Here is an 18,640-nt window from a genome sequence, read left to right as displayed (position 1 = left end):
TGGCTCCATCTCCGCCTCCCCTGGCTCCAGCCCCGCCTCCCCTGGCTCCATCTCCGCCTCCCCTGGCTCCAGCCCCGCCTCCCCTGGCTCCAGCCCCGCCTCCCCTGGCTCCATCTCCGCCTCCCCTGACTCCATCTTCGCCTCCCCTGACTCCAGCCCTGCCTCCCCTGGCTCCAGCCCCGCCTCCCCTGGCTCCAGCCCGCCTACCCTGGCTCCAGCCCCGCCTACCCTGGCTCCATCTCCGCCTCCCCTGACTCCATCTTCGCCTCCCCTGACTCCAGCCCTGCCTCCCCTGACTCCAGCCCCGCCTCCCCTGGCTCCAGCCCGCCTACCCTGGCTCCATCCCCGTCCCCTGGCTCCATCCCCGTCCCCTGACTCCAGCCCCGCCTTCCCTGACTCCAGCCCCGCCTCCCCTGGCTCCAGCCCCGCCTCCCCTGGCTCCATCCCCGTCCCCTGGCTCCATCCCCGTCCCCTGACTCCAGCCCCGCCTTCCCTGGCTCCAGCCCCGCCTCCCCTGGCTCCAGCTCCGCCTTCCCTGGCTCCATCTCCACCTCCCCAGACTCCAGCCCCGCCTCCCCTGGCTCCATCTCCGCCTTCCCTGGGTCCAGCCCGGCCTCCCCTGGCTCCATCCCCGCCTCCCCTGGCTCCAGCCCCGCCTCCCTGGCTCCATCCCGGCCTCCCCTGGCTCCAGCCCCGCCTCCCCCGGCTCCAGCCCGGCCTCCCCCGGCTCCAGCCCCGCCTCCCCTGGCTCCATCTCCGCCTTCCCTGGGTCCAGCCCGGCCTCCCCTGGCTCCAGCTCCGCCTCCCCTGACTCCAGCAGGGCCTCCCCTGGCTCCAGCCCCGCCTCCCCTGACTCCAGCCCCGCCTCCCCTGGCTCCAGCCCCGCCTCCCCTGGCTCCAGCCCCGCCTCCCTGGCTCCAGCCCCGCCTCCCCTGGCTCCATCTCCGCCTTCCCTGGGTCCAGCCCGGCCTCCCCTGGCTCCAGCTCCGCCTCCCCTGGCTCCAGCCCCGCCTCCCTGGCTCCATCCCGGCCTCCCCTGGCTCCAGCCCCGCCTCCCCCGGCTCCAGGCTGCCTCCCGTTCTCTGGAGTTCACTGGAGGCTCAGGTCCTTGGTGCCAGGCTGGCTTTGAACCCCGATCCAGGTCCACCCACCCGCCCCGTGCAGAGGTGCAGAGGAGGGCGGGGTGAGCGCGTCGGTCCTGCCCCTCCTCCCCCTCCCCCGGACTCCACGACGCCCGGCCGGGTGGTCAACTTAGCCCACGAGGCCGCCCCCTCCCCCGGACTCCGCTCCCCCCGCCCGCCCGCTCCCCGGCCTCCCGCCCCCCAACCTCCCCGCCCGCCCGCTCCCGCCCTCCCCTCCCCGCTCCCCCTCGGCGCCCCGCCCCCCGCCCCGCTCGGCCGCGCCCGCCGTCCGCCGTTCTAACGACGCCGGGCCGCGCGCCCCTTCCCGGAGCCACAGCCCCGCGGCCGGCCTCGCCGCCGGGCTGCTCCGCGTGGGGACCCGGGCGCGGCGGAGCGGGGCGGGAGGCGAGGGCAGCACGCGGCCCGGGCGCGGCACGCGGGGAGCGGAGCGCGGCGTGGGAGGCGCGCGGGGGAGCGGAGGAGCGGGGCTGGGCGGGAGCGGGGCGGGGCGGGAGCCGGGCGGGGGGCGGGGCGCGGGCGCGTCGGTGGGCGGGGCCGGATTCTGGGCGGAGTTCGGGGCGCGAGGGGCGGAGCTCTGGGCAGGGTGGACCTCGGGAGGGCGGGGCCGGGGCGGGGGCGGGGCCTGGGGCAGGGGCGGGGCCCGCCCCGCTCGGTCCGCCCCGCTCGGTCCGCCCCGCGCCTTGGCCGCGCTCTGGGCGCTCGGGCCCCTCTGGTGCCGCCGCGCGGCCGCGGGCTAAGCAACTTTGCGCGCGGTGAGACGGGCCGGGGCCGGCCGGAGCCGTCCCGCGCGCAGCCCAGGAGGCCATGGACGTGCGGGGCTGCCTGCTGGCCCCGCTCCTGCTGCTGTGCGCGCCGCCGCCCCGGGGCGCCAGGTGAGCGGGTGGCGGGGTCGGGGCGCCTCGCGGCGGGCGGGAGCCCACGGGGCCCGCCGCGCCCTCCCGGCCCCGAGGCTGCGTCCCCGGGGCCGTCGGGCCCAGCGCGGGCGGCGGCGCCCCAGCTCGCCGGGCGGCCGGGGGCTGCGGGGCCCGCGTCGGGCTCGCCGCCCGGGTGCTGTCCGCGGGCCGGTGCTGAACGCGGCGCGCGGGCCGGGACGACCCGGGGTCCCGGGGCCCCGTCGGGCCCCGCCTGGCCGGCGCCCTGCAGGCAGGGAGACCGGGGGGGCGCAGGAGTGGGGGCAGCGGGGCGGCGGGGCGCCGCGGCCTGGGACACACTGGGCGGGCGCGGGCCCCGAGCTGGCCCAGGCCCAGGCCCTGCTCGCGGGGTCCCCGTCCCGGTTCCTGCGGCCGTTTCCAGCTGAGCCCGGGCGTTCCCGGCTGACTGGAGCAATCGGGTCCTGCTGCCCAGGCAGGGCCCCGCCCGCCCTCGCTCCCTCCCTCCCGCCGCTCCTGCCTCGGGTCGGACCGGGGTTCTGGCCCGGCAGGGCGTCGCGGGCCTCCGCAGGGAGCCCGGCTTCCTGTCCTGGGAGCTGTAAGAGCCCAGGAAGGCGCCTCCACCGTCAAAGCGGGTCTCCAGCACTCTGGACTTCAAGGTCAATTGAGCGGGATGCCAGAAGTGGTGGACTCTCAGCCTGCGTTTTGGCCATAGGTACTCAGAGGCATGCGATGGGAGGTGGCAGTGTTTCCATCTGGGTAGCCAGGAGACAGGCCCAGGAGGCCTAGGCTGAGCTGAAAGTGTGACTGACTGATGGACTGGAGACCACAGAATGAGTACCGACTATGGGCCTCCATAGTCACTGTCTCGGGAGGAGCTTTGTCCCCTCCATAGAGATCCCCTGCCCCACAAGCCTTTCCCTTTTTCTCCTTTTGAAACTTCAGGCTACCTAGAAAGGTGATGTGGGGACATCCCTGCAGATGCAGGTGCTAGGGTTCTGCCACCAGCAGCCAGCCGAGCCCATGGCCATGTAGCCAAGAGTACGAAATCCAAACAGCTCTGACACCTCAAAGTTTTAGCCCAAGTTTGACACCCAAACTCCTATGGCAGCCATAGGAGTTTGTAGCCTTTGCTGCATGGATGTGAGACTCCAGGTCTGCTTAGCTTTTCTAGCTTTTCTGCAGGGACATTCTCCAGACACCCCTCCTCCCCAAAGTCTGTATACGTCTCACATCCCCTTCCCTAAATCTCCAAGCTCTCCTCTGACTGGAGAGTGGCCCTGCGGTGTCAGGAAAAGGGTTGTACAGCTGCTGATCTGGGGGGGGGGGCAGGGGAGGCCGCCTGCACGGCGGCAGCAGGTGCCACTGCCACGCCCTCTCATGGAAGATGGTTACCAGTCTTGCCACATCTTAAACTTGGTCTTTTAGATGTGATTTCACCAAGCTTCCTGCTCTTGGCTTTGCCTGGAGTGGTGGCTGAGGACGCCTTTGTGGTGACCTTTGGACCCAGGGTGGTGCCATCTGCTCAGGGACTCTGTCATCAACTTTGGGGTCCCCTCTGCCCTGGACACCTGTCCCTCTTTCCTCAGCCTCCTTGTTGTTGGAGTGCTGTTAGGGACAATGGGCCCGTTCTGGCTGAATCCCTGTGGTTCTTGCTGGGGAGGTGTGGGTAAGCGTGGGAGTGCATGTGTGACATTTGTAGCTGGGCCCTGAGCCTGAGGACCTGCACAGGCAGCGGACACCGAGCCCACGGACTGCATGCCATGTGAGTGTCCCTGCAGGCTGCCACCACCCCGTCTCCCTGGAGCTCGCAGTGCGATGGTCGCAGGCTCCTGTTTGCCTTGGTAACTGGGATGCTAGCGAGGTTCGCGTTGCTCTAAAAGCAGAGCTGTCGGGATCCGGGGGCTTGTGTGTGCACGCGGATGGATCCTGCAGGGAGGGGCATCCTGCTGCCTTGCTGGGCTGCACCCACCTTCCCTTTCTGTCCCCAGGAGCACAGACAAATGACAGGGGTGGGACCAGGAGCAGAGGGAGGGCTGAACACATAGCACAGCAGCCTGGGGTGGCAGCTAATGTGCTCACGGTGCCTGCTGTCCTTATGTGTCAGAATTTCTAAACTCAAGTGTAGGCCTGTAGCCTAGCACCTGTCTCTTTTCACCCCTCCAAAGGGTATTTTGGCCCTGGGTTTGCCTCTGGGTTCTAAGACACTGGAGGAGGCAGCAGGCCTCTGCCACACTCTTCTTGGCTCACCAGTCAGAGTGGAGACTTTCCTATAGCATGCCAAGCTCCCTGCCTGCAGATTTCCTCCCCAAGCCATGTCAGCTTCAGATGTCCTGTGTATCTGTCCCAGCCAGGGAGTGTGTCCTCCTTCCCAGCTGTCCCAGCCTCTCACAACCAGGAATACTGGCCAGCCGCTGCCCTAGGAGGGAAGAGAGATGAGGGTTGGAGTGGGTTCTCTCCTCACTCCCTGGGGATAGCCAGTCCCTGGTGGAGCTTCCTGGAACTGGGGCAGAAGAGAGGTGCACACACACCATCAGTCAAGATGGGCGAGAGGTGGTCTCAGGAAAGAGAGCGTCACCTGATCACCTCACTCTAGGCTGGCTGCATGGCAGCTGGCTAGTCCCAAAATAAAGCCTAATTCGAGTTCCTTTACATCCGCCCTTCAGGGTGACTTCCATTTGCATTCTGTGTGCGTGCGTGTGTGTGTGTATGCGTGTGTGCGTGCGTGTGTGTGCGTGTGTGTGTGCGTGTGTGTGTGTGTGTGTGTGCGCGTGTGTTTCAGTCCTGGGGCTTGAACTTAGTGCCTGTCCTGAGAACTGTCTGTCTCTGAGCTGTTTGCTCAAGATCAGCACTCTACTCCTTTTTTTGTGTGTGGGTCATGGGGCATGAACTCAGCCTGGGCACTGTCCCTGCGCTCTTCAGCTCAAGGCTAAGAAAAGTGGCTCAGGGAACGTGGCTCCATCTTACCTCCTAAACCCAGGCAGCCCTGGGAAGTCGGAAGACCCACCTAGGAGCAGGGGTGGCGAAAGGCCTTGTGGAGTCCCATTCCTCAAGTACTTCTCAAAGTTGCAGCAAAACGGCATTTCAAGCGTGACCCTCACCACAGAACCAGGAGGCGTTCCCTGCCCCAGGGGAGGACCCCTGCGCCTGCCCTGAGCCATGCTGTGGCGCATGCTGCTGAGTGGGGCCTCGGAGCCTGCCCTCTCCAGAGCCCACGACCCCCATGGGATCTGACGTGGCGTCTTCACCGAGGCTGTCCCTGGCACACTTGTCCTCACCCCCGTCTGGAGTGGTGTGCACTCAAGGACCCTTGTTTTGCCCCCACAAGACCTGGACCTCTGTACATGGCTCAGCACGTCCCAAGGGACCCCACCGCAAGGCATGACTGCATGGCATCTGTGGCTGGCTGGCTGGCTGGCTGGATGGAGATGAAGAAGAAATGCTCTCCCGTTATTCAGAATGAACAGCTAGGTGCCAAGATGACCCAGAGACCTTGTCTGCAGCCCCTGACACAGCAGTGAGTCAGAGACTTGCCCGAGTGCCTTGCCTCCACCCCCTCCCTCAGGACGGCGCCCTCCCCCTGGGGCCAAGAAGCCCGGTGTGCGGCATACTGGTGACTTCCCGCAACAGAAGTTTGTTTGTGTTTGTACTTACTTTTGGCCAGTCTCGGGGCTTGAATTCAGGGCCTGGGCGCTGGCCTTGGACACTTTTTCCTCAAGGCTAGTGTGTCCTGCCACTTGAGCCGCAGCACCACTTCTGGCTTTTCTATGCATGTGGTGCCAAAGACTCAAACCCGGGTCTTCATGTAAGCTAGGCAAGCACTTTACCACTAGGCCGAAAGCTCCCAGCCCCCGTTTATTTTTGTTTAATTTTAATTTTCTTGTTGTTGTTGTCAGTCATGGGACTTGAACTCTGGACCTGGGTGCTGCCTCTGAGCTCTTCAGCTCAAGGCTACCTCCCTACCCCTTGAGCCACAGTCCACTTCCAGGTTTTCTAGTGGTTAACTGGAGATAAGCGTCTCTGTTCCAGCTGAACCTGTCATCCTAGCTACGCTGGAGGCTGAGGTCTGAGGATCAAGGTTCAATGCCAGCCAGAGCACAAAAAGACCTGACACTCTTATCTCCAATTAACCTCTAGAAAAGAGAAGTGGGGCTTGGCTCAAGGGTAGGGTGGTAGCCTTGAGTCGAAGAGCTCGGGGTCAGCGCCCAGACCCAGGAGTAGGGTGGTAGCCTTGACTTGAAGAGCTCAAGGACAGCACGCAGGCCAAGTTCAAGCCCCATGACCCACAAAAACAAAACAAAACCAAAAAAAGCCTCACCTTTAGTGCCCGGCTGAATTTGAACTGTGATCCTCAGATCTCCGCCGCCTGGGTAGCTAGGATTACAGGGGAGAGCCGCCGTGGCCGACTAAGAGCACATTTCTTTTTGGACAAGGTGGCCCCTTCCCTCACTCTTTCCCACTTCTTCCCTCTGATCCCCACCCACTAGTGGCATTTGTCCCCTTTGTCCCTCCGTTTTGTGTTGGTTATTGACTGATTCATAGCCAGTCCTGGGGTTTGAACTCAGGGCCTGCCCTGCCCCTGGGCTTTGTTTGTTCGAGGCTGTCTCTCTACCACATGAGCCCCAGCACCACTTCTGGCTTTTTTGTGTGTATGTGATACTGAGGAATGGAGCCCAGGGCTTTCTACTTGCTAGGCAAGCACTCTACCGCGAAGCCACATTCCCAGCCGGTGTGGGTTATTTTTGAGACGGGGTCTTGCTTTATGCTCAGGGAGGCCTGGACTGAGGGCCTCCTGTCTGTGCGTTTGTGACCTGCTGGGATAACAGGAGCAGCCTTGTCCCAGCCCTTGGTCAGATCAAATCCCATGAACTGGTCCTGACTGGCTTCGACTAGATCCCCTAATATCAGTCTCTCAAATAGCTAGGATTACAGGCTTGAGCTGACCCTCTGCCTGACTTGTTAGCTTGTTGTTGTTTTGGGAGGGGGTTGTCTGTCTTGGCCTTGAACTGCATTCCTCCCTACCTGTACCTTCTGTAAGAGCTGGGATTACAGGCGTGAGTCACAAGGCCGGGGCTCTATCAACCCCTCCCACTCCTTTTCCCCCAGTCCAGGCCTGAGGAAGCTTTGCCCACACAGAGAGGGAGTCTGTGGTGATCTCTGGTTCCTCCTTGGATTGGAGCCTCAGGGGTGAGGCTGGAGGGAGGCCCTTCTCCTGGCCTTGGGGTTGTTCTGGTGGGCTGGGAGGACAGTGGCGCAGGGCAACGCCCCCCCCCCCCCCCCCGGCCCGGAGGGGAGGCTCCAAGGCTGAGCAGACGAGCAGGAGAGCAGAGGACCTTTGGAGAGCTGGCACCTGGTCCTTCCTGTAGTCCTGGCCCTGGTGCCAAGGCAGCACCCCATCCCAGGAGGGGAGCAAGCTCAGAGCTGGTGCCCGCCCGTCGCCAGCCAGATGGCCTTTTGTTCCAGAGCCATGAACGACATTGGGGACTACGTGGCCTCCAACCTAGAGATATCCTGGCTCCCCAACTTGGATGGCTTAATAGAGGGCTATGCCCGCAACTTCCGGCCTGGCATTGGAGGTGAGAGGGCAAGGGATGTGGCCAACAGGGACATCCACACCTTGGGTGGCTGTGGACATGGCCCCGCCAGCCGTGGGCTGGCAGGAGTAGGGCTCTTCACCAGGGCTTCATCAGGGAGACCGAGGGAAAAGAACTCTTCCACCCATGGTGGTGACGCTGTGTCCACCCTTCCAGAGGCCCCGGGGTGACGCTGTGTCCACCCTTCCAGAGGCCCCGGGGTGACGCTGTGTCCACCCTTCCAGAGGCCCCGGGGTGACGCTGTGTCCACCCTTCCAGAGGCCCCGGGGTGACGCTGTGTCCACCCTTCCAGAGGCCCCGGGGTGACGCTGTGTCCACCCTTCCAGAGGCCCTGGTGGTTCCCTCCTGCCCTCCCTGGGTGTGAGGGGCAGCCTGGCCTGGCCCAGCGGCTGAGGGTGCTGGGCTGGGTCCCCTGCCATGCTAGTTGAGCCCTGTCACCCTGGGCGTCTTGCAGGTCCCCCTGTGAACGTGGCCCTGGCTCTGGAGGTGGCCAGCATCGACCACATCTCAGAGGCCAACATGGTAGGTGGAGACCACCATCTCCCAGGGCTGCGGCCTCAGGCGGGGGGGGGGGATGTCTGGACACTCGTCCTGTGGAGGGGGAGGGGGTTCTGAACACTCGTCCTGTGGAGGGGGGAGGGGATGTCTGGACACTCATCCTGTAGAGGGGGAGGGGGTTCTGAACACTCGTCCTGTGGAGGGGGGAGGGGGTTCTGGACACTCGTCCTGTGGAGGGGGGAGGGGGTTCTGGACACTCGTCCTGTGGAGGGGGTTCTGGACACTCGTCCTGTGGAGGGGGTTCTGGACACTTGTCCTGTGGAGGGGGTTCTGGACACTCGTCCTGTGGAGGGGGGAGGGGGTTCTGGACACTCGTCCTGTGGAGGGGGGAGGGGGTTCTGGACACTCGTCCTGTGGAGGGGGTTCTGGACACTTGTCCTGTGGAGGGGGTTCTGGACACTCGTCCTGTGGAGGGGGTTCTGGACACTCGTCCTGTGGAGGGGGGAGGGGGTTCTGGACACTCGTCCTGTGCAGGGGGTTCTGGACACTCGTCCTGTGGAGGGGGTTCTGGACACTCGTCCTGTGGAGGGGGTTCTGGACACTTGTCCTGTGGAGGGGGTTCTGGACACTCGTCCTGTGGAGGGGGGAGGGGGTTCTGGACACTCGTCCTGTGGAGGGGGTTCTGGACACTCGTCCTGTGGAGGGGGGAGGGGGTTCTGGACACTCGTCCTGTGGAGGGGGTTCTGGACACTCGTCCTGTGGAGGGGGTTCTGGACACTTGTCCTGTGGAGGGGGTTCTGGACACTCGTCCTGTGGAGGGGGTTCTGGACACTCGTCCTGTGGAGGGGGGAGGGGGTTCTGGACACTCGTCCTGTGGAGGGGGTTCTGGACACTTGTCCTGTGGAGGGGGTTCTGGACACTCGTCCTGTGGAGGGGGGAGGGGGTTCTGGACACTTGTCCTGTGCAGGGGGTTCTGGACACTTGTCCTGTGGAGGGGGTTCTGGACACTCGTCCTGTGGAGGGGGGAGGGGGTTCTGGACACTCGTCCTGTGGAGGGGGGAGGGAGTTCTGGACACTTGTCCTATGGAGGGGGTTCTGGACACTTGTCCTGTGGAGGGGGTTCTGGACACTCGTCTTGCAGGGGGGTAGGGGATGTCTGGACACTCCTCCTGTGGAGGGGGGTAGGAGGTGTCTGGACACTTGTCCTGCGGGGGGGGGGTAGGGGATGTCTGGACACTTGTCCTGCGGGGGGGGGTATCTGGACACTTGCCCCGCCCCGGGGACAAAGCCCATTGACCACCTGACCCCACAGGAGTACACCATGACGGTGTTCCTGCACCAGAGCTGGCGGGATGGCAGGCTCTCCTACAACCACACCAATGAGACCCTGGGCCTGGACAGCCGCTTTGTGGACAAGCTGTGGGTCCCAGACACCTTCATCGTGAATGCCAAGTCAGCCTGGTTCCATGACGTGACCGTGGAGAACAAGCTCATCCGGTTACAGCCCGACGGGGTGATTCTGTACAGCATCCGGTGAGCCCCCCACCCCCACCAGAGCCCAGGCAGGTGATCCTATACAGCATCCAGTGAACCCCACCAGAGCCCAGGCAGGTGATCCTGTACATTATCCAGTGAACCCCACCAGAGCCCAGGCAGGTGATCCTGTACTTTATCCAGTGAACCCCACCAGAGCCCAGGCAGGTGATCCTGTACAGCATCCAGTGAACCCCACAAGAGCCCAGGCAGGTGATCCTATCCAACACCCAGTGAACCCCACCTGAGCCCAGGCAGGTGATACTGTACAGCATCCAGTGAACCCCACCAGAGCCCAGGCAGGTGATCCTGTATAACATCCAGTGAACCCCACCAGAGCCCAGGCAGGTGATCCTGTGAAGTATCCAGTGAACCCCACCAGAGCCCAGGCAGGTGATCCTGTACAGCATCCAGTGAACCCCACCAGAGCCCAGGCAGGTGATCCTGTACAACATCCAGTGAACCCCACCAGAGCCCAGGCAGGTGATCCTGTGAAGTATCCAGTGAACCCCACCAGAGCCCGGGCAGGTGACCCTGTACAGTATCCAGTGAACCCCACCAGAGCCCGGGCAGGTGATCCTGTACAGCATCCAGTGAACCCCACCAGAGCCCAGGCAGGTGATCCTGTACAGCATCCACTGAACTCCCACCGGAGCCAAGGCAGGTGACCCTGTACAGTATCCAGTGAACCCCACCAGAGCCTAGGCAGGTGATCCTGTACAGTATCCAGTGAACCCCCACCTGAACCCAGGCAGGTGATCCTGTACAGTATCCAGTGAACCCCACCAGAGCCCAGGCAGGTGATCCTGTACACCATCCAGTGAACCCCACCTGAGCCCAGGCAGGTGATCCTGTACAGTATCCAGTGAACCCCACCAGAGCCCAGGCAGGTGATCCTGTACAGTATCAAGTGAACCCCACCAGAGCCCAGGCAGGTGACCCTGTACAGCATCCACTGAACCCCCACCGGAGCCCAGGCAGGTGATCCTGTACAGTAGTATCAAGTGAACCCCACCAGAGCCTAGGCAGGTGATCCTGTACAGTATCCAGTGAACCCCCACCAGAGCCCAGGCAGGTGATCCTGTACAGTATCCAGTGAACCCCACCAGAGCCCAAGCAGGTGATCCTGTACAGTATCCAGTGAACCCCACCAGAGCCCCGGCAGGTGATCCTGTACAGCATCTACTGAACCCCCACCAGAGCCCCGGCAGGTGATCCTGTACAGCATCCACTGAACCCCCACCAGAGCCTAGGCAGGTGATCCTGTACTGTATCCACTGAACCCCACCAGAGCCCAGGCAGGTGACCCTGTATAGTATCCACTGAACCCCCACCAGAGCCCAGGCAGGTGATCCTGTACTGTATCCAGTCAACCCCACCAGAGCCCAGGCAGGTGATCCTGTACAGCATCCACTGAACCCCCACCAGAGTCCAGGCAGGTGATCCTGTACTGTATCCACTGAACCCCACCAGAGCCCAGGCAGGTGATCCTGTACTGTATCCAGTGAACCCCACCAGAGCCCAGGCAGGTGATCCTGTACAGTATCCAGTGAACCCCACCAGAGCCCAGGCAGGTGACCCTGTACAGCATCCAGTGAACCCCCACCAGAGCTCAGGCAGGTGATCCTGTACAGTATCCAGTGAACCCCACCAGAGCCCAGGCAGGTGATTCTATACAACATCCAGTGAACCCCACCAGAGCCCAGGCAGGTGATCCTGTACAGCATCCAGTGAACCCCACCAGAGCCCAGGCAGGTGATCCTGTACAGTATCCAGTGAACCCCACCAGAGCCCAGGCAGGTGATCCTGTACAGTATCCAGTGAACCCCACCAGAGCCCAGGCAGGTGATCCTGTACAGTATCAAGTGAACCCCACCAGAGCCCAGGGAGGTGATCCTGTACAGCATCCAGTGAACCCCACCAGAGCCCAGGCAGGTGACCCTGTACAGTATCCAGTGAACCCCACCAGAGCCCAGGCAGGTGACCCTGTACAGTATCAAGTGAACCCCACCAGAGCCCAGGCAGGTGATCCTGTACAGTATCAAGTGAACCCCACCAGAGCCCAGGCAGGTAATCCTGTACAGCATCCAGTGAACCCCACCAGAGCCCAGGCAGGTGACCCTGTACAGTATCCTGTGAACCCCACCAGAGCCCAGGCAGGTGATTCTATACAACATCCAGTGAACCCCACCAGAGCCCAGGCAGGTGATCCTATACAACATCCAGTGAACCCCACCAGAGCCCAGGCAGGTGATCCTGTACAGCATCCAGTGAACCCCACCAGAGCCCAGGCAGGTGATCCTGTACAGCATCCACTGAACCCCCACCAGAGCTCAGGCAGGTGATCCTGTACAGTATCCAGTGAACCCCACCAGAGCCCAGGCAGGTGACCCTGTACAGCATCCAGTGAACCCCACCAGAGCCCAGGCAGGTGATCCTGTACAGCATCCACTGAACCCCACCAGAGCCCAGGCAGGTGATCCTGTACAGTATCCAGTGAACCCCACCAGAGCCCAAGCAGGTGATCCTGTACAGTATCCAGTGAACCCCACCAGAGCCCCGGCAGGTGATCCTGTACAGCATCCACTGAACCCCCACCAGAGCCCCGGCAGGTGATCCTGTATAGCATCCACTGAACCCCCACCAGAGCCTAGGCAGGTGATCCTGTACTGTATCCACTGAACCCCACCAGAGCCCAGGCAGGTGATCCTGTACAGCATCCACTGAACCCCCACCAGAGCCCAGGCAGGTGATCCTGTACTGTATCCAGTCAACCCCACCAGAGCCCAGGCAGGTGATCCTGTACAGCATCCACTGAACCCCCACCAGAGTCCAGGCAGGTGATCCTGTACTCTATCCACTGAACCCCACCAGAGCCCAGGCAGGTGATCCTGTACTGTATCCAGTGAACCCCACCAGAGCCCAGGCAGGTGATCCTGTACAGTATCCAGTGAACCCCACCAGAGCCCAGGCAGGTGACCCTGTACAGCATCCAGTGAACCCCCACCAGAACTCAGGCAGGTGATCCTGTACAGTATCCAGTGAACCCCACCAGAGCCCAGGCAGGTGACCCTGTACAGCATCCAGTGAACCCCACCAGAGCCCAGGCAGGTGATCCTGTACAGCATCCACTGAACCCCACCAGAGCCCAGGCAGGTGATCCTGTACAGTATCCAGTGAACCCCACCAGAGCCCAGGCAGGTGATCCTGTACAGTATCAAGTGAACCCCACCAGAGCCCAGGCAGGTGATCCTGTACAGCATCCAGTGAACCCCACCAGAGCCCAGGCAGGTGATCCTGTACAGTATCAAGTGAACCCCACCAGAGCCCAGGCAGGTGATCCTGTACAGCATCCAGTGAACCCCACCAGAGCCCAGGCAGGTGATCCTGTACAGTATCCAGTGAACCCCACCAGAGCCCAGGCAGGTGATCCTGTACAGTATCAAGTGAACCCCACCAGAGCCCAGGCAGGTGACCCTGTACAGCATCCAGTGAACCCCCACCAGAGCTCAGGCAGGTGATCCTGTACAGTATCCTGTGAACCCCACCAGAGCCCAGGCAGATGATTCTATACAACATCCAGTGAACCCCACCAGAGCCCAGGCAGGTGATCCTATACAACATCCAGTGAACCCCACCAGAGCCCAGGCAGGTGATCCTGTACAGCATCCAGTGAACCCCACCACAGCCCAGGCAGGTGACCCTGTACAGCATCCAGTGAACCCCACCAGAGCCCAGGCAGGTGATCCTGTACAGTATCCAGTGAACCCCACCAGAGCCCAGGCAGGTGACCCTGTACAGCATCCAGTGAACCCCCACCAGAGCCCAGGCAGGTGATCCTGTGCAGTATCCAGTGAACCCCACCAGAGCCCAGGCAGGTGATCCTGTACAGGATCCAGTGAACCCCCACCAGAGCCCAGGCAGGTGATCCTGTACAGTATCCAGTGAACCTCACCAGAGCCCAGGTAGGTGATCCTGGACAGTATCCAATGAACCCCACCAGAGCCCAGGCAGGTGATCCTGTACAGTATCCAGTGAACCCCACCAGAGCCCAGGCAGGTGATCCTGTACAGCATCCAGTGAACCCCACCAGAGCCCAGGCAGGGCCTCCCTCTTACCCTTGCCTCTGCTGGAAGCTGGGGAGGGATGGTGAAGACCTCCTTCTGTCTGCAGTGCCTGCGGACAGCTGCCCCAGAGCTTGTCCACCCAAGGACAACAGATGCTGCCTTCTGGCCTGAGCAGCACCTTTTTGTTTTTTAAATGGTGTTAAGTTCCTATCACTTAAATTAATCATTTGAAAAAGAACAGTTCCTTGCACTTAGTATATGAACTGTGTGCAGCCATTGGCTTTAGCTCCAAGACATCACCCCCAAAACAAACGTTGCTTTATGGGGTGCAAAACTACACCTGTTAAAAAGGCGCACTTGATTTCCTGACCCCAATCCACCTCTTAGCCTTCAGATTCCCTGCCCTGGATATTTCACATGAATGGAATTATAGGCCAGCTGTCCCCTCCCGGGTCCACCATCTTTCTCTCAACAGCACATGCTCCATCCAGGTGTGTGCACATTGTGGTGTATGTTGCACCTTTTCATGGCTGGATAAAATGTCATTGTTCATCTGTCCATCGATGGACCGGTGAATAACGTTGCTGTGAACATGCAGGTAGAAATAAATACATAGGTAAATATTTATTTATTTATTTGAACACTTGATTTTCAAATGAAAGCCTTTTAGAAGTAGAGCTAATTGCCAGCCTTCTAAACGTCAGATTTTACACCAGGATCTAAAAGGCTGACCTTTCTTGGAAAACAGAAACACTCGGCAACGTTGAGCCTGACCCAGGCTGGCTCCTGTCCCTTCCCCCCTTGAACTGTCAAGCACCTGGAAGTGAAACCCAAAGGGAGAGCCAGAGATCTATACAATTGACCATTTTCCCCCCACGCCCGCCGGGCAGCTTACAGAGGAAGTGCACGGGGTGGCTGGGCTGGAGGTGCTCCTGGCTCTCTGTCGCTCCTCGGGCCGTCTCCACTGCTGGGGCGGGTAGCCTGACTGCAGCCTTTGTCTGGGCAGAATCACCTCTACAGTAGCCTGTGACATGGACCTCGCCAAGTACCCCATGGATGAGCAGGAGTGCATGCTGGAGCTGGAGAGCTGTGAGTGGCACCAGGACACCCTCTCTGCCTCCTCCACCAGGAAAGGTGCTCAGCGCCGACATGGACAGAGCTGGCCTGGCTCAGGGCACTGGGGAATGTCCAGCACAGGGCCTCCATTGGCGCCAGTAGCCTGGCCAGGAGGAGCAGTGGGGTTGGAGAGCCTGGAGCAGTGTAGGCCTGGCCCCGGCTTGCGTGGGGCCTGTAAGAGGTGGGCTGTGGTGACTAGGCTGACCCAACAGGAGTGACGGGCTTGTGTGGCTATGCACCCCCTGGCAAAGGTGCCCTAGGTTTGCCAGCCCCTCCAGTCCTAGCTGAGGTGTGGGGTGTGGCCCCCCCGATGCTGCCTGGACCTCTGCTTGTCCCTGTGGGCTCCCTGGGGGAACTGCCAGGGCCTGGCCTGCACTCCTGCCTCCCCACAGATGGCTACTCTTCCGAGGACATCGTCTACTACTGGTCGGAAAACCAGGAGCGGATCCACGGGTTGGACACGCTGCAGCTGGCTCAGTTCACCATCACCAGCTACCGCTTTACCACCGAGCTGAGGAACTTCAAGTCAGGTGATCAGATCCGGGCCAGGCTTTCCCAGCCTGCTCTCTGGGTCCACGGAAGCCTCTAGAAGACGGCAGAGTTAGGCATTGCTGAGTGGCACTGCCCAGGACTGGAGACATGCCCCTGTACTGACCCCCCGGGTGTCCACCCTCTCGGCCTTCTCTCTCATCCGACCAGGGCTCAGCGGGGATGGTGAACCCGCCTGCCTGCGGGGCCCTCCTACTTCCTTGAGTCCCCTGTTCTACTAGACAGAGGCAGGGTCTGGGGGGTGGGGCAGCAGCCGGGGTGGGCTCTCTTTCCTCTTCTTTCCCGGGGTGGCCTCCTGGGTGGACAGGTCCAGGAGAAGGGGGCCCAGCGCTGTGCGGGGCAGGTAGGAAGGCCGTGTGCTCGGGTCTCCCTCCCAAGCCTCACGGTAGGCCCAAGAACCGGCCAAGGCCCCTGCCCAGCGCTGGGGATGGGGCAGGCGGTGGCGGCTGGCCTGACTGGACTGTCCCCGCAGCTGGCCAGTTCCCCCGACTCAGCCTGCACTTCCACCTGCGGAGGAATCGGGGTGTTTACATCATCCAGTCCTACATGCCGTCCGTCCTCCTGGTGGCCATGTCCTGGGTCTCCTTCTGGATCAGCCAGGCTGCCGTGCCCGCCAGGGTGTCCTTAGGTATGGGTGGGTCTGGCCTGTCCCACAGAGGAGCAGCTGGGGAAGTGAGCCCAGAGCCAGCCCTTGGCCCCGAGCATGGCACCATCTGTCCTGGCCCAAAGCTCCACCTGTAGGACTCAGGGGGCTCTCCTTCCTGGGAGCCAGGCCCTGCTCTGTGTGGGGGGGGAGGAGGAGGAGGGAGGGCTCTCCTTCCTGGGAGCCAGGCCCTGCTCTGTGTGGGGGGGGGGGAGGAGGAGGAGGGAGGGCTCTCCTTCCTGGGAGCCAGGCCCTGCTCTGTGTGGGGGGGGAGGAGGAGGAGGGAGGGCTCTCCTTCCTGGGAGCCAGGCCCTGCTCTGTGTGGGGGGGGGGGAGGAGGAGGAGGGAGGGCTCTCCTTCCTGGGAGCCAGGCCCTGCTCTGTGTGGGGGGGAGGAGGAGGAGGGAGGGCTGGGGCAGCGACCGCCCGTGTCCGCTGTGGCTGCCAGGCATTACCACCGTCCTCACCATGACCACGCTCATGGTCAGCGCCCGCTCCTCCCTGCCTCGGGCGTCGGCCATCAAGGCTCTGGACGTGTACTTCTGGATCTGCTACGTGTTCGTGTTTGCCGCCCTGGTGGAGTATGCCTTCGCCCATTTCAATGCCGATTACCGGAAGAAGCGCAAGGCCAAGGTCAAGGTCACGAAGCGCAGGACAGAGGTGAGCGGGTGGGTGGGTGCTGTCAGGGGTCAGACCCAGGGCTGGACCACACGGGGGGCCGTGCCCCTTTCCTGGCCTGGGCCGTAGGGGCCGGCCTGGGACTGGCAGAGTCCGCCAGGGCACTGCCAGGTGGGGGCGGGGGCTCAGCCCAGCTCCTCACCACGTGCAGATGGACGTGAAGAATGCCATCGTCCTGTTCTCCCTGTCCGCTGCCGGCGTCACTCAGGAGCTGGCTGTTTCCCACCGGCCATGTCGTGTCTCTGGGAACCTCATGGGCTCCTACAGGTCCGTGGAAGTGGAGACGGGGGAGATGAAGAAGGAGGGCGGGGGCGGGGCCCGCCCCGGGGGCCTCCGTGCCCGGTTCAAGCCCATCGACGCAGACACCATCGACATCTATGCCCGTGCGGTGTTTCCTGCGGCCTTTGCCGCTGTCAATGTCATCTACTGGGCAGCCTACACCATGTGAGCCGCCCCCCTCATGTAGCCCCGGCACCTGGCCTGCTGTGGGGCTGCTCCTGCCAGAGCAAGAGCCTGTGTGGAGCTCCAGAGCAGACGTGGCCAGGACACTCTTAGAATGTGCGAGGCCGAGGCCTCCTTCCACCTAACCCCAGCCTCAAGAGACCAGCCTCTGCTTCCTGCTAACTGGGCAGACTCAGGGGGGCATGCGTGGGGTCCTCAGACCCCTCCTGGTTTCTAGGCCTTCACTCTGCGTGAGAGGGTGGGGTGGAGGGCCTCTTACCATGGACTGGTGGAGAAGGCCCTGTAAGGCCTCTTAGGTCCCAGCATGAAATAAAACCTTGAACTGGCTGAGGGCAGTGGTTCCTGTTAGAGCACTGTTCTGGGCCCGGCGTCCAGGGATGCCCACCGACCTCTCTAGAGACTGCTCAGGTGAATCTACAGCTAGAGCTGGGGTCTGCTCAGTCAGGAGACGGGCAGAGCCAGCCCCAGAGGCAGATGCTGCATCAAGACAGGAGCCCAGAGGGGCCAGCTGTGTGCATGTACATGCATGTGTGCCTGTGTGTGTGCGTGTGTGTGTGTGGTATTTGTGTGTGCATGTGTGTGTGCATGCATGTGTGTGTGCGCGTGCGTGCGTGCATGTGTATGTGCATGTATGAGTGTGCGTACGCGCGTGTGTATGTGTGGTGTTTGTGTGTGTGTGGTGTGTGTGCGTGCGTGCGTGTGTGTGTGTGTGTGTGTGTGTTTGTGTGTGTGTGTGCTGCAGGTGCTGGGGCTTGAACTCAGGGACCTGCTGCTCTCACTCAGCTTTTCATTCAAGGCTGGCACTCTACCCTTGAGTCACACTGTTACATATGGCCTTTTCTGGTTAATTGGAGATAAAAGTCTCCCAGGTTTGTGTGTCTAGGCTGGCTTTGAACCTTGATGCCTTCTGAGTAGCTGGGATTACAGGCGGAAGCCATCAATGCCTGGCTGCTGCATGCTTTTTGAGACGGCTTTTCCAAATCCCAGGGCCAAGGGCAGACATGGCACAAGAGGAAGCTCCTTGGGGGGCTCCCAGCTCTGACCCCTGGTTGGGCTCGGATCCAGGGAGCCACCGTGGTGCCTCTTGGTTGTGGTGGGAACTTGGAGGCCCCTCAGCCTCGGCAAGCACCATCTAGTCCCTGTGCACCGGAGACTTCAGCTGCAGCGCCAAGACCCACGTCCATCAGAGCACACGGCAGGCAGTACTTAATCAGTCATCCAGCTTTTCCCCAGCGCCACTCATCCTGCTCAGAAGAAAAGAAGGGTGCAATTAGCAGCCTGACTGCTCTGCTGGCCACAGCTAGCAGGGGCTGGGGGCGTGAGGCCAGGATCGGGCGTTTCCGGATGGTGCCAGTCCGGCGTGCTCTCCTGGCGGGCTTGGCAGTGCGTGGTCAATCGGCACAGGACGCCTCTGCCACTGGCCTCTGGCAGCCCCAGGAGGCTGCTAGTGGTAATGTCACTGGCCCAACACATGCACTTCGCCTGGGGCT

At 62.0% G+C, this 18,640-nt stretch overlaps 1 protein-coding gene across 6 annotated transcripts; it reads left to right on the top strand.

Moving 5' to 3' along the window:
* The first annotated feature begins 1,831 nt into the window (after positions 1–1,831).
* Positions 1,832–17,477, top strand: Gabrd (gamma-aminobutyric acid type A receptor subunit delta). Of its 6 annotated transcripts, XM_090335998.1 has the most exons (10): positions 2,543–2,726; positions 7,118–7,198; positions 7,475–7,587; positions 8,060–8,127; positions 9,416–9,636; positions 14,710–14,792; positions 15,212–15,349; positions 15,841–15,996; positions 16,459–16,670; positions 16,840–17,477. In XM_090335998.1, the coding sequence occupies exons 3-10, from the start codon at positions 7,479–7,481 to the stop codon at positions 17,134–17,136; spliced, it is 1,284 nt and encodes a 427-aa protein (XP_090192124.1). In that variant the 5' UTR covers positions 2,543–2,726; positions 7,118–7,198; positions 7,475–7,478; the 3' UTR covers positions 17,137–17,477. The 6 variants fall into 6 exon arrangements, with proteins under 6 accessions (XP_090192121.1, XP_090192124.1, XP_090192122.1 ...); XM_090335995.1 differs by lacking the exons at positions 2,543–2,726; positions 7,118–7,198 and adding an exon at positions 1,832–2,014; XM_090335996.1 differs by lacking the exon at positions 7,118–7,198.
* Positions 17,478–18,640: the final 1,163 nt, after the last annotated feature.

The sequence above is a fragment of the Megascapheus bottae genome, chromosome 6 (genome assembly GCF_031878675.1).
Source record: "Megascapheus bottae isolate mThoBot1 chromosome 6, mThoBot2.hap1, whole genome shotgun sequence".
Classification (NCBI taxonomy): Eukaryota; Metazoa; Chordata; class Mammalia; order Rodentia; family Geomyidae; genus Megascapheus; species Megascapheus bottae.
The sequence above is the reverse complement of the archived record's forward strand: the minus strand, read 5'-3'. Positions and strand labels throughout refer to the sequence as shown.